A 25,802-nucleotide genomic window follows, 5' to 3' on the forward strand; every position below is an offset into this window, starting at 1 on the left:
TAGTGTTCAGAGCTGCTTCTCACTGTGTTTTTTTTATTATCCCAGTGTCATGCCCGTAGTTACGCTGCTCTGGTAAAGATGCAGGACGAAATATTCTTCCAGTGGATTTGACAGGCAAAAGGGCAGAATCATATATTCGTTTCATAAGAGATCCCAACGGGCATAGAAAGTGGGAAGGAGTGGCGAAGGCTCGTTGTTATATTGTCCAATTCTTTCTATTCCGCTGCCTTCTTTCTTACCGTTCAACGTGTAGTGCTTGCAAGTAACAATGTTTCGCAATGCATATAACATCCAACTTGTAGGATGAATGTTAAATTTGCTCATACTCATGTAGAGCTTTCCCTCTTTTCCCTGTGACCTAGCATCATAAAATGTGAAAGGAGTAATCTTGTCATGGAATATTGGCCGGGGCTTTACCTTTCCTATCTGCTCTCGCTCTTCCTTCTTACCTTCCAGCCAAGTGAACGTAGTGGTTTCACACTCAACCTCGACAAGGATATGCATGATCTCATGACCGTCTGAGCATCGGGTTGCTGCATCGGTGACTTCCAAAGGCAGGTAATAGGGGAAGCGGTAATAGATGAAATATAATAAAAAAGGCATGTTTACGATTTCGTGTATTCATGCAGCGTCCGGATAGGAGCCGGTTTTGAGAAGAACTTCACTTTGCACTCAAGGCTCAAACTTTCATAACTCAACCACGGCCACACTCGTTGCACATACACTCGTTAAAAACGTTAAACTGAAGCAGATACGGATGGTACGCATTTGCATGCAGGTTGATCCTTTATTTTGCGGTAGGTAAGAGATATTGAGGGTAGGGAAATCCCTCTAACGGGTAATATTCTGACCGTACCAATCCAGCTGGAAGTCAAATGCTTTTCATTGCCATTGGTATTTTTTTTCCAGATGGAAGAAAGAAATATGAAATTCTTCCTGTCGGGTTTTTCCTTTAACCCTTACGTGATCCCTGTTTTTCTTTTTGAGTGAAAAAGATTCTTCTACCGTAACACATGTGTTGCATACGTGAACGGGAAGATTTACATTCTACAGACACTCCAAACCCAATGGCTAAACGTCGCTGTCGTCCTCGTCGAGAGTGTGCAGTGAATATTACCTTACGGCTCAAACGAGGAGCGATGACGATGGGTGGAAAATTGGATTGACATGCTGCACTCGCACATGTAAAAATATGTAACAAAAAAAATCATAGTATGTTCACAAGGAAAGCAATCAAAATCAACATGTGTAAAATTTACTGGATTCACCGTTGTGCGTTAGAAATATAAATTGCGCATTCATCTATTCGCCTGTCTCGTTCGCCCGCAGGATGGAACGGACTTTTGTGGTACATTTCGCCTTTCAAAAGCTCATTACAGCAGACCAGGCATTAAATACCTTCGGGTATCCAATTACCGGTTGTATGATTATTGTTTGCCGGAGCGCGCAGCGGAAATTGGGCTGATTAGCGTAATTTGTGGGCCAATTAATTCCGATTGGCCTAATAAACGGGCGCACCGAACGCTCTCGGGGGCGTACAACATTGTAGTGATTTTTTATATGCTTCTTCTTACCTCCAATTACCGATTTGCTGTGTGTAGCATTAGAAGAAGGGCTAAACACAACCGATCAGGTGGAAAGAGAAACCAAAAAATTAAACTAAATTACATCATGCTATTATCGTAAATAAGAAATATATAATATCCTTGGATCAAAGAAAAGAAAATCCCGAAGGTCTCTAGAAAGGATTTAAGGGGTTTCTTTCCTCAGAGAATCCGATTTGTGTATCGAAATGGCAAAAAAGTACGCATGCAACAGCTCACGGACTGTTATAGGGTTTACCGAACAGGAAGGGCTGCGCAGTACTTCACAGAATCGGGCAAATAAAATAATCAAACCCACAGAATCAGCATGACACGAAGGAAAGGTGGTTCGGCTAAGCCGTTGCAATACCATTCATTAATCATGTTTGCCCTTCGTAGGAAAAATCCACCAACGATTGTAGGTAGACGACGAATTTGCCACGATGGTTTACTGGCAAACTTGCTCGTAATCATCAGCCTCCAGCCGGCCCACGTAGGAATATTTTCCTGGTATAATGGATTCGAGTGAGAGAGGGAAAAACACGAATGTAAAAATCTACGCCCAAGAGGTGCTTTGGTTCGTAGAAAATTCATTTCCCATGTGCCCACGGGGTGTATGGATGGATGGGTGTTTGCGTTTTCTCTCTCCCTCACTCTGATTCCGGATCAGTGTCCGATCAACTTCCACCCGTGTGCGGGAATTATGAACTCAAGTCATGGGAATGGATGAACTTAAGAACGTAAACTGAGAAACCTCCCAACCCGACACGCACACAGACACATACACACACGGACATACAAATAAGAAAGCAAACGGTATGATGAGCGCATGGGGAATATAATTTCTGCAAAAGATGTACGTCGAAGGGATCATCCTCTGCTTGCATGGTAGAAGCCGACCTTTGGCTAGGAGTACGCACGGTCCCGCTGCTGGTTCCTCTTCCGAGTACTTCTCGGACCAGCAACAGCAGCACAATTTTTGCTTTGATGTAAGGCGGAGAAGTTGTCATGATTAGCCGGACCGAGAATAGAGCTTAGAGCCACTGCCAGGAAGCATCATTGAGAGCGAGTGGGCAATTAGATGTCTTTAATGTATTTCCTTCAAGCCCCTGTAGCCCCCTGTAAGTGGTGGCACTCGGAAAAGGATCAATGTTGAACCCTTTTTTCCTGCAAATGAAGTAACCATTTGATACACTGGCACGGAACAAAAGGATCTCGTGCACGATGGGTTTCTACTTTCATTTACCTAATGTTTTAGGGTCATTAGTAGGTTGCTCTTTTCAAGTGATTGAAGTGTTGGAGCATCTTAAACGCATTAGCTTGCAGGAACTTTAATATGGCCAAGAAGCATAATTTTAGGACCTTTGTTTATTGGTCAACTGAGGATGCAATGAGCGTTAATCAATTTTTGTGAATTAAATAGTGAAGAAGGCGGCAAATGGATTTACAAAACAGTAAATTTAGCCACTCAAAATCATGGCATACATTCTGTATGAATATTTGGAATTCCTTCATGCATTATAACATCCGGGCGATTGGGACCGGAATAGGTTTTAGATTGTCAAATTTTTTAAGTTAAAATTAGAAAACAGTTCAGTTTTATTACGAGGCAGATCCAAAGAAATATGAATGATTTTTTAAATCAACAGCACCCAAATGTATGTACACTGCAGGACAAAATCTTATTACATTTGTTGTTTTCCGTTGATTAGAAATGAAAACTACATACGGATTTTACCACCAAAATCTAATAATCTAATCTTTGCTTACATAATATGCAACAAACAAAATCAATTTACTACTTCTAATGAACTCTTCTCCCTTTCTCTCCTTTTCGATTGGCGTTGTGTATTTTCAGGAAATTGAAATGTCAATCGTGATAGCACCCAGCACGCTCGCAACCATCATTTGCAATCTTTCGGCGTGAAGCCTTCAGCTAGAGGGGGTTCAGTTTTTTTAAAAACATATCCCACATTTTCATCCTCTCTCTTCCATTTTTTGCTTCCCTGTATCCCTTCACTATACACGATGGAGACAGGAGCTACGAAAATGAGTTCTCGCAAGTCATCGCAAGCAGCCGTCGAGCGAGACGTGGACTCCAAAACTGCTGACCTGTCATCGACACCGTCCACGGTGATCTCAGCAGCAGCCCGTCGATCGAACCGGAAACCATCGAAAAAAAGCACCACGGAACAAACGCATACGGGCGTGATGAAACCGTTGGAACACACACAGACGGCAACGCTCAGTCTGTACCAGGTGTACGTCCTGCTGGCGGTACTGCTGGTCGGTATGTTTGTACTGTCGGCGGCACTGCTCGCGTACGTCGACCGACGGTTACCACCGAAGGATGTGGAACGTATCGCGCCGTCGCTAGAGCAGGAAGTTCACCGCCAGGTCGAAACGATCCTGAGCAACTACTGGAAGAGTAACATCGATAAATTGAGCGCGGATCTGTTGGCGCACGCTAGACGTATCGCGCCCGAACTTAGGTGAGATTCATCGTTTTTATCATCGTTCATATATATGTGTGCGTGTATGGTTTATTGGTGGTGAAGCTAAAAAAAGCAAGAGATCAGAGCAATTTTGAAAGCGCGGCATTGTAGCGCATATCGAACTGAAGCGATATAACCTCATCGCACCCGACCAAAAGCCGATTAAATGGACCATTTAGTGTGTGGTGAAAAAAAAGCGATGGCCGATGGTGCACCATTTTTGGCAGCCACGTTCATTCGAGCCACTAGTCTTAGCTGCCCGGAATGGGGATAGGCTTCCCCGCATGAGAACGGTAGCCGTGATTTCATACCGTCGGAAGTCCCGCTGGGTTTAGGTTTGGAGCACACGCTGCTTGCCTTGCAGGACAAGCGATTATTCATAGGATATTTTACCTCTCACCATTTCCTAGCCCCTCTTCTCTCGTTCTTTGTGGCTTTTCTCTTTATTGATAAAAAATATCACTACATATTTACACAACGGCACTGGGTAATAAAAAGAACTGCTTACAGTTCCGCCGCTGGATGAAATACGAATGAAGTTTTAGTTAAAGGCAAGTAATGGGAAAAAGGAAGGGGGCTTAAATGCGAAAATGTAATCGCGTGCCAATGGAAAATGGTTCGATTTGAATCGGGGAGCTTTAGGACTTTTTTTGTTTCTACTGCTCGGAACATTTACCAAAAAGTAATATGCCGGACGTTTGGCAGTAACACTGTGGACTGGTTACCGTTGGCAAGACTACTCGTGCAGTAGCAAGTACCACCATTTATACCAAATGGCAATAAAGTGAAGTATTTTATTGGAAAACCATTACAGCGCTGTGCAAATTGTACCGATGTTCTGAAACAAAGCCTGTTATTTGGTGGGTAGAAATGGTTTTTAACGCGTGTGGTGGAATTTGATCGGTCAGGATAAGGGAAACTATTCACGTAATAATATTTTTTGGCAATTTGGCATCTAAATCAAGGGGCTTTATCAATTTTGAATACATTTTGCCGAACGGAAATGCATAATACAAAGCTTAAACACTGATACACATTTGCTGTGGATTTGAATCGATGCGGCTAAAGGTATGCAATTATTTTTTGCATAAAGTTCCGCTTTAGTTTACTGAGATAACATTTTGCAATAAATATTTTCATTTGTTTGTACATTTTGCAAACTGCACAAACACGTTGCATTTATTCATGAGGTGCCTTTGGATAGTTATTTGTCAAAGGTTTTACGGCATTGTATTGATTTTTCAAATCAATGACTCAATCTTTACAAGTAACAATCTCAAAATGAAGTTTAATCCCAAGTAAATGCAAAACTAACTAGCAAAAAAGGTTGAAATCACAACGGAATTATAATGCGAAAATCAATACCTTGCAAGAGACCAGCATCCAATTATCGGTAAGTGAAACTGGATCGGGTGTATCTTCTTCGTACGCCAAGCACCAGCAACAGAAGCAGCAGAAATTGTTTGCACACTTCCACCAGCACATCTCGCCCATTGGCCACCCTTGGGCAATCGGACCAGGAAGACAGCGTGAAACGCTGCATCGGATCGGTAAAGACTAACGACCAATACGGTTCGCTTTAAATTCCATCCAGCCATAGCTCGCCGTAAGCTTACCGGGCAAAAGGCGATAAAAGGAGGAAAAAATAATCAATAAGCACTCGGGCATAATTTTATTGCTCAAGCAAATGGAATTGCAGTTTGATCCGGGTTGTGCGGTGGACGGTGAAAGTGCACGTTAACGTTACACCGGGGTTACTGAAGTCGTGATCGTGCGAATAAGGTATAGTCTTCGCCGATGCTACTCCGTGCTACAGCTTACGGCATACGGTAATGGCACTTTCAGACAGAACAAGAGATTAGTGGAATTATACTTTATGTGGCAGGTTTTCGATCGTTGTGCCGGGCGGTGGTTGGGTGCGATCGGTGGGCGCGGTTCTTGCAGAGCGGGCAACCGGAACCGAACGAAACTGACCGAGATTTTACTCGCTTCAGGGGGAGATACAGCGGGTTTCGGAACTTTATTTTGAACAAAGCCAAACATTTCTCGTTTGCCAGATAATCTCGTTGGATTGCCATGGCAAGCCGGTTTTGGCTTTTGGGTAGATTTACATGCACTTCCTGTGCAGTGTATGCGGTCGGCTTACATACGCTTGTTGGCATGCGGTTAATGCTGCACGTGTGTGCTTTGATTTGATAAATGTCTAGACTTGCTAGTTACGGCCAAAGGAACAGCACCTGAGCCACCACGGTACCGTTGCGTAGTTGCTTAAGCTCGTACGAAACTTTGTAAGTTTCGTGTGTACTTCTACATTTACCTTTAGGAGAAATCAATGGCAAAGCAAAGGCTCCTTTATGAAACGGGTTACCATCCAATCTGGGTAGTCTCAAAACTGAAAGGAGAGCGATAAGAAGGTATGGAACGAAAACTTTATCCGTCATCTCTTGTGCTGTGCTTTTGTTGGTAAGGTTCTAGCTGGTGATTATTTGGTAATACACGCGTGCCGTTTTGGTAGCAAAAGAAACTATAAAGCACATACTTTAACCGTAACTGTAATGGTTAGTTTGTTTGCCATTTCGTTCAATCCGCATATGGAATGAGAAAAACAGTTCAAGAGTTTAGTAATGCTAGTTAATAGCTGCAATGCATCTTGCACAAAAACATTCGGATAAAGTTATACAAGTATGTTTATTAGGAAATAATATAGGAATCACATTAGGGAATCATACAAGCCAAGAAGAAGTAAGCATATATGTGAAAGAAACTGTAAAAAAATAGTTTTACATCATGTTATGTTATGTTTTACTACCTTTATATCGATTGGCTTATGACATCAGTTACGCATTCATGTCCCATCGTATTGAATTTAATTATTTAAAATGAACGAAACATGCTGAAAACTTTCTTCACTAAAAACCACTCCTGTAAATTCCACTGTGCTGTAGATTAGTTTTCTTGGCATTTATTTTCATTGGCAAGGGCGCATACATGCGATCTGGGTTAGCTTTGTTTAATAACCATCGGATGATGGTGCTGATGATGACGAGACTGGTGATGCTGATGATTAGCCTTCCGGTCTAAAGGAACAGCTTGCATTTCCCCCATCGGAAGCACAGCACACGCGAGAGTGAAAACTTAACCACCACACACACATGTACTACGAAACCAGCAGGCTGGCTGGGACCCACCCAACCATGTTCGAGATGGCCGATGTACACGTACACTGCTCCGTCATATCCTGCCGTGGCACGTCTGTGACGTAAGGTAATAAGTTGCAGTGTAATGCAGTCGGGCATACCGCAGCACCAGTCACGCTTCTTTTTATGAAACCAACATCAGGAAGCCATTTTAATTTATCACTTCAAATATTGTTACACGCGCGGTACCGCGGGGCCAGCGCGGGGGTGTCTAATTGGAGTGCAGGATGCTGGCAGTGCGCGTGGAAAAGATGTGCAACTTTTCGTGTTTGCATAATGATTGGTGAGGAGCAAACTTGCCAAGCAGTTAAAAGGGCCCCGGCTGTGCCAAGTTGAGCATGCATGGTACAATATTTGTGTTGCGCCCAGTAGTTTACGTTTCATTACTGTGGCTGTGTTTTCTTAAAGCTCGCAGCATTGGCCTGCCTGGCGGTGACATGCTTTTAATGAGAAGCAGCAACTTTTCTAGCCAAGTATCGTTTTACCGTTTGCGAAGCTTCTCAAGTGAAAGGAATTATTTATTACAAAATTTTTGAGCCAGATTCCGATGGAATGGTGCCAAATCGCTTACCTTCTCGATGTACCCTTTTCGGCAACCCTTTGAATCGCGTAGAGTCAATAAAAAGGAAGCAAAATTTACGACATTCCTGAAATGGTCTCCTGCAATCTTCTTAAGCCTTTTGTCCCGCGGCCGTTGAGCCGCTTTCTGACGAAGAAAAGATTAAACCAGGCTGTTCCCGTACGGCCGGAAGCTTTCGTTGGAGTTTTATTTTCCTTCCGTTTTTTTTTTTGTTTGTTCGTTAGATTGTCTTTCTTTGATTTTCATTTGCCCCAACCGGTAGAAGAAGCTGCCTTTTCTCGTCGACCGTAAAATACTTTGCCCGCTGCAAAAGATTCTTTAACGATCAAGTTTTGCTTCTTGGGATGTGTTTTTCGGTGGAACGATAAAAAATGGATATGAGTGAATGGGGGAGAGAAGATGCTGCAGGCACTCGGTGGACCTGAACCAAATGAAAGAGAAGCTATCAAAATCCTCATTGGATGCAGAACAATATATTTTATCGTGCCAGGGAGCAAGGTGTTGAGACGCAGAGTAGGTGGTGATTAAAATTTTCATAGCTGCATTACGTCACAAGCGCACAAGCAGATCGGCACGGTGCTTGCGCATTAAAAAAGAAGTTCGTTACGGAAGCATGTATAAATTATGATTCTTGAGGTTTCGGGCTAGAAGGCAGGATAAGGTATAATAGAAGGACGAGGACGGATAAGAACTAGTACCTTAGCTGATTTTACGCGGTGCTTTTGGGGCTTACCTGTTCTTGTAGATGGGAATGAGTAGAGTCATAGATAAGGCAAGTGAAACGTATAATTGTTTCTGTTTTAAGGAAAAATTTAAAAAGATTAAGAACGATCTCTACTTGAAAAACTAAATCATCATTTAAATATTTACTGAGCCACTCAGCTGTGCGGTTGTAAGACTGAATATATGCAATTTAATTAATGTTTTGAAAGAGCTTTTCAAAAATATTCCACATGACTTTACCACATACTGTATGTACTAAATGACCTTAAGCAAGTGAAGAAGTGTCCCGTTCACGACTAATTTCCATCGTCTGCCAATCATTGCTCATTGCTCCAGCTCATTAACGTCGAGGAAAGCAAACACTCAGACCGCTTATAAATGACCACACATTAAAAGCAAAACCGTAACATATTGCCCTTCGAATTCCCATCAATTAAAGTGTACCGTTACTTTTTCCCATCCTCCCCCACAGCAGCACTTCATTGCCTTACTTAGTAGCGAATCAGAGAGTACAAAACGAACGAAAGCTACCGTACCGGGAAACGTCCAGTCGTTCCAAGCGCGACCTAAACCTGTACGACGATAATCTCGTGCCGGATCAGGAAGGTAAGTAAAAGTGTACAAGCAGAAGCAGCACAAAAATTGTATTCCCGAATCTCATTTCTTTTTCACCCGCCCCCCGGACTTTTTGCAGGTCCGAATGTGGAATTCTTCAATCCGAAGCTGCGTTCGGAGCTGGAGAAAAAGGATGCGGAGATTATAAAGAAGACGGGCTTGAAGGGTGCCGCTCCCGGCGGTGATAGTTGGGTTTGGCTGACGAGCTACTCTCGCATACCGGTAGGTATGATATGATGATTCGTTAGCTGCAAATTGCCATTCCACTAAACGGTGGTGTAGTTGAGCGTGTAGATAAGGTGTGTGTTTTTGCAGCAAGTGAAGCAGCAATCGAATCAAAACTCATCGACCAGAATGTGTAAATCCGTTGCATCGAAGCGAAATGCAATTCCTGATGTTTTTCAGAACGGGTTGTTGTGGTTCTGTGATGAAGCCAGCCATGGCAGATGATACAGCAATGGCCGCCCGAAGCGATGCGGCATTGGGAGAAAACCGCTGCACGAGGAGTAATATTTTTCATTCCACTTTCTATTCGATCATTCATAAAGTACAAGATCAGTTCCACAATCAGCTTGGCGCGATGGTTTATGTAAAGCGATCGTCCAGTCGCTTTTCTCTCCTTACCATCCCGTTATCTCTTTTTCGCTGGGAATGATGATTTTATCACTCCAATACACATCATCTACCTTCGAGCGATACGTTGACGGGAACGTTGGTTCCTTTTCCGGATTGATGTGATATTGCGATGGCTAAAACGATACGACACTTTATTGCATTTTACTGCTTCCGGTATGTGTAGGTGTGGATGTGTATGTGTGGTTGAGCGATATCACGGGATACGCCTGAAAACATACGGTTCGTTTGCATTGCAGAAGCTAAAAGATTGCTAAATGTATGTTAGGAAAAAAAAGAAGAAAAAAAAACACGCACACACACATACACAAATATATGATGTGAAATATGCAATTCCCAATCAGATGGCCACAAGGGGGAAAACGAATTTTTATGTCCGTAGCCGTAAAATTGTTATATGATCGAATTGTCGCCGCTGGTAGATGGAATGAACGTGACCGGGAGTAATAACGATCAAATTCGACCCGGTAGAGGGATGCAATTATATTTTTCCCCCAAGCCACATTGATAATGGATTCGATTCGATATAAAACGTTGTTATTAAAAATATAATTACGTCATACATATGGTATAGAAACATTTATTACCAAACGATAAAAATTTCAGTAAACATGTGATGTAATGGTCGAATCCAGGACAGTTTCCCAAAAAATAAAACAAACAACAAAGCAAACTCTCACAAACTCCTCATATTCAAAAATTAGACCCCGTCTCACCACCTTTCCTCTCCTAACAGTTTGACGCCATCACCGGCTTTTGCCGAGCGACGAAAGAGTATTGTCCACCTGGCCCACCCGGATTGCCCGGTATACCGGGTCCAAAGGGTAATCGGGGCGACCCCGGCCTTCCTGGGCCACCCGGTGTAGACGGACGCGAAGGTAAACCTGGACCGCGCGGCCCGAAAGGTGAGATCGGCTATCCGGGCAACCCGGGACTCGACGGACGCGATGGTGTGCCGGGCGAGCCAGGTCTCGACGGTGTGCCGGGCCGTGCCGGAGCCGACGGAATCCCGGGCAAGGATGGTAAGGATGGCATTCCTGGCATTGATGGACGTAACGGTATCGATGGCAAAGATGGTACGTATGCACGGGACACAATTTCGGTCGCACGGTATCGGTTGTGGTACGTAACTTATTACGGCGATTACTTGCCCATTTGCAGGATTAGCAGGACCGATTGGACCGCCGGGACCACCAGGACTGCCCGGACCGAGAGGTAAGCAGTGAATGGGAGAGCGGAAGAGTGGGATTTGTAATGTGGGTTGTGAAGAGCTCAGAGAACACGCGAGCGGATTGCATGTGTACACACGAGTGCATGAGTGTTTGTGTTACGCGATAATAATTACCATTGCACGGCATTTGCTGGTAAGATTTTGAACGCTGCCTCGCCGAAGCGTATCGAAACTTTGGCGTGTAGGCTGGCAAACTGTTGAGCGTACGATGGGTAGCGAACGTTAGAGGAGGATTGCGCTCGTAGAAAAGACGGTGCAGGGCAGCAAACACGTTACAACATTAATTAATGCAGCTGTTTATCAAACATCTTGAATGAAGATGAAAACGAACCACGCTTGAGAGATTATGTTGGAAAGCATCTTTGAAAGGCAGTCGAAACTGTGTGAGCTGTAAGTAAAGCTTCGCTAAGAGGGCTCGAAAATTGTTTTGGCTTGCAAGGTTTATCATGAGGAGCTTTGGTTTTTAACAATTGTATACATTTCTGAGAATAATGGTGAAGTTTAATTATAATTTTCCGGTACTATAAACTGATATTTTTCTATGAGGTCATAGCGAAGCTTGCAAATACACTTTGTATGGATGTTACTGGCAAAGGATGCATTCTATTTTAATTTTCATCCTTCCATATACTTTACACATTATCACTACGAATTTGAGGAAGCAAAGGAGAATAATAAACTACTCAACTGTAATTTCAAGCTCCTAGAAATGTTCCAATGCTTCCGAGAAAAAGTCAACCACAGACATCAGGATGCGTAATTTACTGTTAGATCTAAAATCCTCAGAAATGATTAGAAGAGAACTTTTAATTTGATGATCTTTTCTCACTTCCCTAACTGGACACGTTTATACATTTTTGTTAAATATTAAAGTTTCACAGCAAATTTTTAACGACAATTTATACCCAGTATGACATTCTATACTTAATATTCCTTTTATTCCCTATCTAAGCATAATTTTGTATCAGTTTATGTGTTAATTTTATGCCTGTTAATATATGATTTTTGTGTTGTGCCGTTAAGCCCATTACACAATAAAGGAATGATGTTGGAAAGTCTCTAACATTTATTTTATTCCAATAGGAAATTCACCCGATAATATGAGCTTTAATTTATTAATACTTCTCGTACAGTGTGCGTAAGATAAATCTTAGTGTTTAAAAAATTAAAACAAAACCCAAAACTTCCTTTTCAACTAAAAAACGCAATAATAATTTATCCATTGATTGAACCTTTCATGCAAATCCATTCACGAGGTCGAATAACTTTCTTTATCTGTCCAATTTTGAACAGAACTGAAATAAATCTCTTGAAGCGTTCGTTCAAAAGTCGATTCTTCTGGTTTTGCAATATCCGTACAGAACATTCCCAAGAACCCGTTCGTTTTGTTTATGTTACTCCGGTGTAAAATACATACATTTCCAACCATTTGTCCCATCCCAACCGATCCCGAGAACCCCAACTGATCGAAACGCAATTGATCTTTCCCCTTTTACGATGAAAGCAAAGAAGGTTGAGTATGGAATTGATTAAATGTGAGCCATGCATCTTTCGCTCGGTAGCAACGACGGTATGCAACGACAGCAGCGTCTCATGGGAGATGTATGCTTTCGTACGTTCATTGCACCACAGTTTCGTTGGAGCTTGGTGAAACTTGCATCCGAGCAGTATTTGCACCCCACTGCAGGAGGTACGGCAAGCGAAACTTTAGGTCGCGTTGGGTCGAGAAATCGAGAACGCGAAATTGACTCCGCTCACTCGCTCGCTCGTTCACTCCTCTTTGGCCAAAATTGGCGTCATTTCTCAGCGATGATTATGTTTTCACTGTACACGACCCCGAAGGGATCTTGAAGGGATCGGAACCGTAAAGATGAATTGGCGTCCCTTACGAGCGAAAGGGTTTGAAAGGGAGGAAAGTTCTTGTAAAGTGGAAGCGTTGCAGGGCACGAGGGCACAGGAGCAGGACACAAACTTCCGTTCCGATTTATCGACTAGAAATGCAGATTGATTGATATTGAAGCGGCTGTTAAATGGAGGAAGATTGCTAACGATGGCAATAAAGCATCGTAATAGTGTTTTTGGGACGCAGAACTTTTCCAATGCGATTGTTGTAATATATATAAGTTTTTTATTAACGAAGAACGGCCTGGGCAAATAGTTTTCAAGGGATATTGGGATCCTGTTCGGTTTTTTCATTGAATTTAAATTACAAATACGAGAATAAGATCCTTTTTTCTGATGTGTGCGTATTCTGCTGTAGAAAAATGTTGTTTCTTGTTTATTTAAGACCTCGATATGAACGAAACAGGTCTTGCACGATTGTAAATCGTGTAGATTGCATTCACTTGTGCACCGCACGTTCAATAAAATTCAATTGTGAAGAGGTGCACGTACCTTCACGTTCTCCGAGAACTTCCCAGCGAGTAAACATCATTACACGAGCTTAAACCCGGTCTGTGCATGTGTGAGTGTTGGGAAGAAATCAATCTTGCACAGCACGACCGTACAACGAAACTCATGCACTCATGTTTTACGTTCTTGCCATTTTCCCCAAACCAGGTATTCATGGACCGAAGGGCAAACAGGGCCGCCCGGGAACGAACGGTACACCCGGCACGCCGGGCATAAACGCTTGGAAGGTGAAGGTGAACGATACATTTTCGAACGAGCTGCTCGTACCACCGTCGATTGCCGGTGCCGGTACGCTCGAGGCACTGCGACCCATCATCGTCCACGAAGGAACACACCTGCGGCTACGGTGTGCCGCCACCGGGACACCAAGACCACACGTTGAATGGAGGCGCGCTGACGGCAAAACCATCTCGAACGGAGCCTGGGAAGGTAAGCGAAAGGGTTTTTCGGGCACCCTGGTTGGTATGCTCGGCGGAAGGTTTTACTTCCAAGTTTTAGGTTTTTGGTGCGTACTTTGCAATTCAACTTCCCGGAAGCTAGTCGTGGGTAGTAGCACTTGACCGTTACAAGCGCGTTAGCAATCACTTGCACTAGAGAGCATGAGAGAGAGAGAGAGTGAGAGCTTTCGAATGTGGTCGCTTAGAGATGTACAGAAATCTGCTTTACACTGGATGCTACATCCGGTGTGTGTTGACTTGTCGGACAATAGCAGCGTCCTAATAGCATTTACCCATACCCATAATAGGGCCGTCAGTTTGCACAGACACCGTACGGTAGATGGTTGGACTGTATGCGCTCAGATCATCAAGGTGAACCTATTTGCCATCAAGTGTAGGGACGGTCAATCCAGCGGTATGGTGGTTTCTTCAACGAACTTCATGAACTGTTAAAAAAAAAAAAACGGATGTTCCGAAGCAACTGCAGTGTAATGCACCCGTACCCAAACCACAGCTGTACGTGCGCTGTGATTATCCCACGTACAACAGTGAACCAAACGCGCACAGAGTGACCATCGTCGGAAAAGCTATTTCACTGATGCTTTCCTTTCCCATTGCAGCAACATCGATGGCAGGACACACGCTCAACATTACCAAAATCAATCGCGTGCACATGGGCGCGTACCAATGCTTGGCCGACAATGGCATCTCACCGCCAGCGAACCAGACGTTCAACATCGAAGTGCATTGTAAGTTTCCAAGAATTTCCCCATTTCTACTCCCCACGCTCTAGAGCGTGTCCGTAAGCTGTTGCGGTTCACAATTCTAAATTGTCGTGCACTGGGAGAGGAAGAAAAGCCAACTTTGCGTTATCTCCGCGTTTCGCGGGGACTAGCCCACATCCGATGCAATCGTGATAGTAGTGTCTTTAGAGCACCGCTTGGTTTTTGAGTGCAATTGGCGTATCTCGGCGATCGCAAAGTGGATGTGAAATTGTTTGCCTCTTGCAAATGGAAGTACCGACGAGGTTGGTAGTTTTCGGTACGGCTAAAGGATAGTAATGGGCGCACTGGGTAGTGTTTGCCGTAGTGTATCACACATGTGCGCACGGTGCCGATTGCTATCGATAAAACAATAGTATCGCTGTAATCTGGTCATTGTTGAGATTAGGTATTGATTTTGAGCTAAAGGATTGTAAAGTTTCTGGTAGCGTCTAGTGCGAAAGTGAATAGAGGGGCGAAGTGGTTTTTAAGCCAATAGTTGGTTAAGGAAAATGCAATCTGATAATGATGTCAATCGAGGATCTCTGAAAGAAGTTTTTAGAGTATAGCTAAATGGTAAATTGTAGTTTATTTGATTCTTGAAATTGAAACACAAACAGTTTTGAAAAGATTTTCAATTACAAAATTAAAAGAACGATTTTTTCCAATAGGGATTTTTGGACGTTTTCATACCACGTAGTTGGATAGACAGTCGATACTACGGGAGAATAGTTCAGCTAAGATTTTAATCCTACTCTTGCTGTGAGAACTTCAAATCCATGCCATATCAAAATGCTGTATCAACGTTAATATCACTTATCTCTACAAATAAATATTAAGATTATGATTCACAAATGAACAGAAAAGCATCGGCTCGAAGTTTCAAATAAAACTAGGAGACAATTTGCGTGTCTCGTAGTACATTTTGATCGATTGCAAGTGCTTCAGCATTATTTCACGTTATCGAACAATATAAAACTCGCATATGTTTTATTGCTTTCATTCTTCCCTATTTCTTTTCCACCCCACAGTCCCACCGCTAATACGAGTGAGAAATCAAATGGCATATGCAGTGAACGGTTCCACGGTAACGTTTGTGTGTGAGGTAAGTCGTTCGATTACATACGATTCACTTATAGCCTGCATGTTCCAGTTCCGATTTAATGGTCCATTTGGAGTGGGATAAAGTGAGCGTCGGCGGACGTTGACACTCTGTTTGATTGATAAGATAGGTACGGTACGGAAAGCATTGACAGGTATGACTCGTGAAATGTTTTAACACACGCAGAAGGAAACCATTTCATGTGGTGCACACCAAATGGCATAATATCAATCTCCACAACAAAAATAGGCTCTCTCTTCCACCTAAAACCACCAAGAGTTTTGGTGTAGCACGTTGCAGCTTATATGACGAAACATAAATTCCTTCTGCTTTGCCGCACGAGGTGGATTGTTTTATTCTTCCCTACTTTACCAGTGCCAATCGCAAACACCACCGGCCCAAGCCATTGTGTGAACGGTTGCAGGTTCGCTTCCCCGAAAAATGGAACTGTTTTATTAAATGGCACGATTTTGAGAGCATATTTTTCCACCCATTTTTAGGCATACCGCAAATTGATTTACCATCATAAATCTTGTTAAAGCTTTTCACCCATCGAGCGCCATTGCTCCCATTGCAAAAACCGGCATGTATAGAGTTTTTCCTGATTGTCTGTTGTGTTTTTTTTTCTTCTGTTGTTGCTGATGTTTTTGCTTCTGCAATATCTGTGCCTAGACTCGATCTCGAATCGAGCCCATTCCAACAGTGTAACCGCAAACCCTCTCCCATCATCCTGTCCACCCCTACGCAGTATACTGTGGAACGTGCAATGAACTCATAAATCTAAATTGAATCTCAACCGCTCGTACAGTGGAACTGGGGCAAAAAAAACGGAGAAGAAAAAAAAAAAGAAAGCAGCAGGTGGTTTACGAACCTTCAATTCGAACGGTTCTATTTTCGTTCTGGGTAGGCAGTGGGTAGAGCCTTATCGAAGGGTCGTATTTTGTGAGGGTACATACGAGCGTCTGAAAAATTATGAGGAAAGTTGACACAATCACACTGGGCACGTGGTAAGAAAATATTGAAATCATATTTCTGAGAATTGAATAAAATTCTCCAAAAAATCCTTTCAGTTCAGCGACTTGCTGCTAGCATATTTGAGGGGTTTCAAGTTTAAAACGTTAACATAAATCCTTATTTGTGATTTAGTAAATTGGGTCTACTAGCTAAAGAAGCTTTGGTTTGCCATTACTGACTTCTTTGGCCTAATTTTCCCGTAGCATGATAATGACTCCATAGACCTCAGTGTCTTGAGGCTGTCTTATGAAGCAAAAGCTAACCGAAGAATCCACCAGGTGTTAAAAACACTCCGGCTGATGGCATCAACAGACAAAACAAAATAATAATGGCAGCATCAGCGGCTCTGCTAATGAACACTGCTCTATGGATAGTTGATCGCACACGTGCAATAGTCATACAACAGAATAAGGATGCTGAGAATTGTAAAAGCTTCCTAAGAAACTAGTCTTACATTAAAAGTAACGATCCCAGCAAATAAAAGCTCATCAAATTGAAACTTGCTAATCCAAACACACAGATGTACCAACCAAACTAATACATAACATTGATTCGAACTATTTTGTCTCTCAACATGTTATTATTATTCATTTACACCATTATCAGTTCGTTATGTTGCCTACCGGGCATAGGAGAGGAATGTGTATCAGCACCGGTGCATAACAATCATGGCACCGGTATGTCCATCCATGCTATTAACATTCCAACCGGCGCTCTCGCATGCTCTTGTAATTACAGATCGAGGCATTCCCCGAAGCACTGAAGTACTGGGAACGGTTCCCGGGGGGACGACTGCTCGAGCCCGGTGATAAATTCCAGATGGAAACCCATTACGATGGGTAAGTATGATGGGTGGGAAGAGAAGACTGTAAGCGGGTGTACGTGTGTGGGGACGGCGAAAATGTACATGATCTCATGTGGGATACTAGAGCGGATATCCGGACGCTACGCCCGATCGATATGAGCAATGTCCCTTCGGTGCAAAACAAAACAAAAAAGTATATTATATACCGTCCCATCCTGTCTGTGGTTTTTCCCTAACAACTTCATGACTTGGTGAGACGCAAACAAAACAAAACTCAGGAAAAAGAGAATGGTCAGCAACAACATGTTTTGCTATTTCCTTTGTAGGTATTTTAATTGGGAGTTTGCTGGTTGTTCCACTACACTTCACAGCATGTAACACGCTTGCAGCAGTGTAACTATCGAACATTAACCTTTCTCCTCTAGACAGCGCTTTAAAGAACGAGACAAAGGCAAACAGATCGTAAAATAGAAACTTTGCAGAAAAAACAAACTCTCTAGCTCTCTGTTCCACTGCAGGACAGGACAGTGACAGACTGGTCCTTTCTTGCTACTCAGATGAGTTTTAACTTTCCTACTGTTCCAACCTTCCCTAGGCACCCTCTAACCAGGGGATGAAGGAGATAAAGAATGAAAAATTTCTCTTAATTCCTACCGTGTAGTTGGTTCGTAATTCTTGTGAACGCTGTGTGCCTTCGGGACAGGGCAGTAGTTTTTGCAGGTGAAATAACATTTCTACCAATCATGAGGTATAATTTTCAATAGAATAAAGTTATGCGAACCTGGTCAGAATAGGGGAGAAAATAAAATTCTGTTGATCAACTGCCACAAGTGCCTCAAGCAGGTTTGTGTTAGCACGAATTAATTAGTATTTTCCCGATGAGTTTTGTTTCACAAACATTGCATTGAGCTGTCCATATGATGCATGATAGCCTTTACAAAATAGACTTGAATTCTTGGTACAGGTACGATTAACAATGTGTAAGGCTTAGTCTTTAATATTTTCTCTTAATTAATAGAATTTCATCCAAAACTTTTTAGCCGTAAGGTTGTGGGAATTTTTGATATATTTTTATTTAAATGGATGGAGACGCCCAGTACTTCATAGAAGCGAGCCATTTTACTCTCGCATTTTAGAGCAACCAGCATTGACGTACAATCTCAATTTAAAACATTTCAAACAATATGTGAACTCATAAATTTGAAGTAAGGAAGGAAATCTATTAGTAACGATTTGTTCAAACCGGAAGTGTAGAAGTCATCTTTAAAAGGCTCTCCCCATCCAGTACTACTTCACCTAATACAACTAAAACCGTCCAATACTTGTCTTCCCTTCGGTACAAAGCTACAAATCGGTAATGCGGTTGAACATCACCAACATCCGGTCGTCCGATTTCGGTGAGTATCATTGTGTGGCAAAGAACGAACTCGGCATGACGGAGGCCGAGTTTCATCTGATGGAACACTCACCGTTCATCATCCGGCCACCGGGTTCAACCGACATCAACGTGTACGGCACAAAACCACCGGAAAAGGAATCGTACGAGGACATCTGTGGCCCACCGACCACCTGCCCCGAGTGTCCCGATCCAAGGTAAGCGGGTGTGTGGTAGCGGACTGTTGTGCAATTGTACACCTTCATGCTACAAGAAACCGGTGATTTCCGGTGTTTCTGATTGCAGGGACTTCAAATGCAAGGACACGATCGTTTCACTGTACGATTTGGTGGGCAATCTCGAAATCAAACCCATCGGAAATGTCAGTTTCACGGGCTTACCGAACCGAACGACTGGTGAGTTAGACCGACTTGAATATCCAATTATTTTGGCCGATGTGTGTGGGTGTGTGTGCGTCTTTAAATGAGTGGTGTAGAAGTAAAACAAGAGTAACGCGATATGTAATCGGGTATCACACTAATGTACCCTGTGGTAGCAGTAGTTCTTTCCTTGTGCAACCTTCACGTAGCAATCAACCGTGTAGTTATCATTCATTCCCTCGAGGAAGCAAAAGAACCACTCAGTACACACTCCGATTACAAATCATACCGTAGATAGCTAATTAGTAGCAAATTAGCACTCGGTTCGCTGGCTTCGCAAGCGCGTCATCTCACCATTGGTGCGCTTTACACCTTGCAGACTGTGTCCTGTACGCTGTGGGCAAACCGGTGTACCACAAGTACACCGAGCAGCTGTTTGGCGCATGGTTAAAGGATCCTGCCGCACGGAACGATGCGATGGAGAAGAAGGTGTGGGCCACCAGAGAAAATGACACCAACCGGCTGTTTGAGTTCGCCAACAAAACCACGTACCGAAACAACGTGGCCACCAAGACGTATCGGCTGGAGCGTCCCTTCCGGGTAGGTAGCTATGACATCCGTGTCAAACCTTCATGACGTGTATGCATTTGTATGACATTGGAAGGGTATGATTGTGTTGTGGTATGATGTGTGGAACAATTATTGAAGAATTCAATTTGTAATACGGGTATCCTTTTAAACTACACATACTATACTGATTCTATGGACTAAGAAAACTGCGTTGAATCTTAAATAGATTTTTATGGTTGTATATGTGAAGCTGTTGATAGCATTCTATTAGACATTTTAAAAACGTCGGTCGGCTATCCAACGACTTATTATTTCTCGCAGGCCATCAATTGGCTCAATAGCCTTGATGATACCTCGTGATTGGGCAGTCAGTCCGTGCTACGAACCAATGGTCTGGATAGAATTTGAGCCAACAAAAACGGCGGCGCTGACGCCACATCTTTGCTATGTACTTGAATCATCAAGATATCTCTAGGTATGCTATTTGATGGCCGGCGTGACCTTGGAAAATCGTTAAGCCAAGAAGAAGAAACTTTGAGTGTGATGACCGTTAATCACACAAAGCTTTGTGAGCTTTCAGCTTTAAAAAATCTAAAAAAAAAACATGTACATACGTCAAACAATTCACCAAAGACCAGGTGCAACTCCAATCGCGTTGTAATACAAAAACCACAACAATGAAAGGACTTTTTTATGTTCGTTTAGAGCGGCCAAGCCGTATTGCTAACAATGCAAGGACTTGAGTCGTGAAAAAGCATTAAACTAATTTTAGTTTTCGTGTGAATTAAATCGACCGTTAATCTACTCCACAATATTCCACCAACCAACTGCAAGCGATCCATTAATTTTCACATGCAAAATATACAACACTTTCCGTTCCACAGGGCAATGCACACGTGGTTTACAACGGCTCATTCTACTACAACGAGCGTAATTCACCCCGCATAATCAAGTACGATCTGAACGTGGAACGACAGACAGGTAAGCAGTCGGTGGTCTCCTTCAGCACAAGCGCATGACATAATCTGCAATGTGAAAAATCCCATCGTTAAACATAACTACTCGTGGCCGCTTCTTGTCAAGCGTGCTTGAAGCCCGTGCAGTTGGTTTTTATTTCGAAAAAAATGTGTTTTAATCTACCTTTGCAAAACGCAGCACAACCGTGAAGGGTGCGCACATTGAATTAATGTACAGTGCTTTTGATATGTGGCCAACTCTTCTTCACTTCTGTAGCGATGAACGAGCTGGAAGGCGTCACAACGAACGGCACCAATTATCTGTACACGACCGAAATTAATTACATGGACTTTAACGTGGACGATAATGGGCTGTGGGTCATTTACGGGACACCTGATTCTAACAACACAATGGTTGTCAAGGTAAGGAAGTAGGATTAATCATTTTGCTCCTGTTGCTCTTTTGTTTTGGTGTTGATTAAAAAAAGGTATTCTTCAACGGTGAGTTCAAAGAAAGGCGTATTGTTTAGCAATTTAAAATTGTAAGCGAAATAGAGTGTTGCATAGCTGTAGCATTATTGCAAAGCAATTTTCAATCCCTATTATTAAACTATTCTTTTGTCTTTCGCTTTTTATCCCCATTCGACTGTGAAGCTCAACGAGAACAATCTTACGGTACAGTACGGTTGGAACATTAGCGTAAATCATCACAAGGTGGGTGAAATGTTCATCGTTTGCGGTGTTTTGTACGCGATCGATTCTGTCACCGAGCGGAACACCAAGATACGGCTCGCGCTCGATCTGTATCACAGCAAGCTGCTGGACGTGAGTCTGGCCTTCACGAACCCGTTCCGCAAGACTACCACCGTGGGATACAATTTCAAAAACAAGGTAAGAGATTCGCGACGGATGGGAGTTTCTTCCCCAAACTCCAACCAGCCAACATTAGCAGAGCAACATCGGTAGTAGGGAGTGCTAATTCGAAAGTTGGGAGTTACCGCGGTAGAGAAGCAGCACAAGGAACACCAAGAGTTATCTTATTGGAGCAGAAAAAACCCCGTCCTATGTCCTTCCGGTAGCTTACTTCCCTTTATCATCCCACTGTGACCAGGATCTATAATTAATGAGACAATCAGTTACACAACAGCTATACGAGAGGGAAGATGTATTTTGTTTTTGCATGGGCAGACTTCCTGATGCTAACGTCCCCGGAGCAACACAAAGAACTAGTTTGTTGCCGTTGTTTGATGTTGAGGAATTACTTACTCGAAATTGGACACCATCCAATGCGATGCGGGCAGTAGAAAAGTGGCGGGGAGCAGATGGAAAACTTTTCCACCAGTGTCACCCGACGTGCTCTGTGTAACTACAAGTAATGACGATACCATTTAGTTAAAAGAGAACAAATGATCTCAAATTTGATGCACTATATCTTTCCCAACATCCCGCATTTTCTGTACAACTATTGGGAACTTATCACTGAGCATGGTTTGTGTATCTTTGCATCCAACCACGTTACGATACGGTGGGATGTGTACAGTGAGTAAAATTGTTATAAGTGCATATATCTGTTTATAAGTGTTATGATGATGAATTAAACGGATTGAGAGTAAGATAATCAAGTCAAAACATAAAGAAATTACGGACAAGGAAAAAACGGTCTCATTCTAATGACGATTGGATAAGATGCATCGGAAGAATTGAGCCAGAAACGAACAAGAAATTGAGGTAGTAGTGTGACCTGCATTTGAACCTTAATGGCCTACAGGACACTTCTGGCGGGTCATTTAAAACCATTTGTTGAAGATTCCTGTGTTTTTGATTGCTATGCAACTCAAAATGAAAGTAAAAATCTTAACAAAGCCGGTTTTTGCTTCTACATGATCTAATATTTGAAAACGACTCAAACATTCGACGACTCAACCATACAGTGTTGAAGTTAGGCAATCAAAAATAGGATAAGAAAGTGGTTTCATGGAAAAATTAAATTTAACATCAATTTTGGAGGGGCACTTGTGAATATTTTTGGCATATAGCACCGATTGTTATTGGTATTCATCGACTAAATGAACGATAAACTACAGTTGTGTCAATTTCCCGTGCGCTAATGACGAATGCGCTCACTGTAGTACTTGGACGATGGTGACACAAAGCATTAGATAACCGACTTTGATTTAGTAAACTGCAAATGGTTCTCTTCTATCACACACAAAAACAGTCCTTTTAGGCGCCTTCCGTAAATGGTTTTTGATGTACTGCAATTGTTATTTGCATACCAATTATTTTGTGGGTTTTTGCGGGTTCTGCCCTTGCATGAAACGTACAAATCGGACGTTGCTTTTGATAATTCGGAACATTATCAGGGTGCATGCTTTTTCGACATTGGTTTTGAACCGCAGCTGCTATATTCAACATTCCACCTCGTGTAGGGTGGAAGTAGGTCGACTCAAACCCCCTCGACTGGCAGAGCGACCGTTTCTCTAGAGGAAATTAATTTCCTTAGATCAACAACTTTTCTTTGCATTTCTCTATGGGAAATCAAATTAAATTGGTTCGCTTTATGTTTACCGCCCTGAGTGCGTGCGTGTGTGTGTGTGTCTGTATGTTTACATGTATTTGTGGCTGTGGTTGTGCGCTAGGGTACGTACCGAAGTAGAAGGTCAGAGTACGAAACCGTCAAAGGATCGCCGGTGTCCCAGTTTTCCCAGAGCTGTGCAGCGAAAGTAGCCTAATCAAATATTGAACTTCGAACACAGTCGAACTTTTTGGGATGGTTGGGGGAGAAATAAATATTCCACCTACAATCATGTGTGTGTGTGTGTGTGTGTGTGCAGTACAGCTTCAAAGGCAGAGGCACCCATACTCAAGCGAGTGACTTCTTCTGATACATCCTGCTTATCGTGTTTTCCCTTTTCGGGGGTTTGGTGTTTTTTTTTTTCTTTCTCACATCTTCTAACAGGAACTGTACACATGGGACCGGGGCAATCAGTTGACCTATCCGATACGGTACCACGAGATAGGCTACAATACGACCGCCACCGAGAAAGCGGACGATGGTTTGAATCCACAGATGCAGACCGGATACGACATTTACAACGATCACGACACTGAAACGGAGGATGTACGCTAGGATGGAGAGGACGTCGAACAGGGAAGGAAGCAAAAGAAGGACACACCATGACAGGTCGCTTCACTTCCGCTTAAATACGCCACGGTATCATCTTTTTTGTGTACCGTTTGGCTTCTTTTGAAACCCAGTTTCTGTTTCTTTTAGCCTGTTTTCTTTGCATTTCTTTTTGTAGGAGCAAGAGAGAGAGAGAGAGAGAGAGAGAGAGAGCGAGAGAAAAGAACGAAAGTTTTCGCCTTTTTTGTGTTCCACTCTAAAACTTTCTATTCGCTAGCAGATATGTAAATTCTTTTGTGACAGCAGTATAAACAGTGACTAACAGTTTTGACGGAAACATATTTATGACTGGCTGAAATCGATTGCAGTGCACAATTTATTCGCCAGTCAAAGTTTACAAGAGAGAAAGTGAGAATCAACTGAGATGAAACAGAAAAAAGGGATTGAAAAAGAAGAAAGTAGAAATTGACAAGCCATATTTTGGAATGTTCGTATACAAACAAGACATACATTAAGTGGATAAGAGAAAACAAAAGAAAATGCGGCAAAAATATGTAAAGAAAAACAAAACAAAAATCATTCCAGTAAAAATGGGAAAACGTGAAAGAGAATTAGGACTTGAAGTTTTCTAACACAACCAAAAATCATTACATGGAGAAGAAGCTATTAAAACAGCAACTGAACAAAGATGTAAAATATTGAAGAAATAAAAGTAAAAAAGCAGAGCAATGGTAAAAAAAAACAACAAAACAGCAGAGAAAATTTGCTGATAATTTAAAAATGTTTCATGACGAGAAAGTTCCAATTTTGCTGTATACCTCATGCGATTCTTGACGTTTTACATATCAGCTCCGTTCCCAATACCGAAGTTGTCCGTCCGTCTGCGGTTTTACGTTTTCGAGGTTTGGTTTTCACAAGTGGTTTTTTGGGTAAACTTCCTCACCTATCCTTGGGTTTACCTTGGCCCTTGCTTCCACTACCGAACTGGGTGATGATATGCTGTGGTTTGAACTATGAACCCTGTTTTTCCTTTCTCTTCCTGGGTCCGTTGTGCTGTCTGCGTTCTGCGTCGAATGTTTTTCCTTCCACTTTGATGATGAAACAAACTGGTCATTAATAACTGGCATCCGGTACAGTGTGCGTGTGTAACGTTGGAGATTTGGGAGTAGCTGCTGCATGTTGCGGTTCTGTTGTTGGACTTACAGGGTGGTAGAGGGTGTGTGTGTATTGAAGCAATACTGAAAGCGAAGAATGTATCATTAAAATATGGTACAGCAATATTCTTTCCATCGAAGGAACTCTCAAAAATAGGAGGAATTTCAATATCCCATTTACCGAAATTCGGAATTTATCAAATCGCTTCTTGTAAGAGTGTTTTCAAGTCGTTTAAAACTTGATGCCTATGATCTTTCTTTGACTAATATTTCCTGACAGAAATGCAACGCAAATCTCATGATGTGATTCTTATAATATTTACAATTCTTTCTATACAGATTATTTGGCATAAAATGACAATATTTGCTTGCTGTTTTTTTATTAATTTTCTCATGATGTTCTTTTTCCATTTCTTCATAACCACATGGCTATCAATATTAATCAATTAATATTGATATTAATGAAGGCGCCCAGTACATTCAGTAAAAATCCCCATCGATAGCAAAATAACTTAATATTATCACAAGAAATAACAAATTCAAATGGTATGTTTTAGAATTTGTTCACGTTAATCTACTCTTCATTACTATTTTTATAGACCCGTATTTTTTGAAGTCTTTTATTTAAATAATTTACGTTTTGTTAAAAAAAATC

The 25,802-nt window shown here is 42.3% G+C and overlaps 1 protein-coding gene across 1 annotated transcript; it reads left to right on the forward strand.

The window, feature by feature from the left end:
• The first annotated feature begins 2,437 nt into the window (after positions 1-2,437).
• LOC126561038 (uncharacterized) lies at positions 2,438-23,999 on the forward strand. Its single transcript, XM_050216986.1, has 17 exons — positions 2,438-2,572; positions 3,513-4,075; positions 9,054-9,184; positions 9,273-9,415; positions 10,563-10,902; positions 10,988-11,041; positions 13,617-13,898; positions 14,527-14,655; positions 15,699-15,772; positions 17,522-17,622; positions 18,933-19,181; positions 19,270-19,379; positions 19,723-19,943; positions 20,798-20,894; positions 21,147-21,292; positions 21,524-21,760; positions 23,829-23,999. Exons 1-17 carry the CDS (start codon positions 2,438-2,440, stop codon positions 23,997-23,999), a joined length of 3,183 nt encoding a protein of 1,060 aa, XP_050072943.1.
• Positions 24,000-25,802: the final 1,803 nt, after the last annotated feature.

Source organism: Anopheles maculipalpis, chromosome 3RL, assembly GCF_943734695.1.
Source record: "Anopheles maculipalpis chromosome 3RL, idAnoMacuDA_375_x, whole genome shotgun sequence".
NCBI lineage: Eukaryota > Metazoa > Arthropoda > Insecta > Diptera > Culicidae > Anopheles > Anopheles maculipalpis.

Excerpts from the sequence above, each read along its gene's own strand:
- LOC126561038 (XM_050216986.1), top strand. The coding sequence starts at position 2,438 with ATGTACGTCGAAGGGATCATCCTCTGCTTGCATGGTAGAAGCCGACCT. Across the intron at positions 9,185-9,272 it reads TCTCGTGCCGGATCAGGAAG|GTCCGAATGTGGAATTCTTC; the intron begins GTAAGTAAAAGT and ends GACTTTTTGCAG. Across the intron at positions 15,773-17,521 it reads CGGTAACGTTTGTGTGTGAG|ATCGAGGCATTCCCCGAAGC; the intron begins GTAAGTCGTTCG and ends TTGTAATTACAG.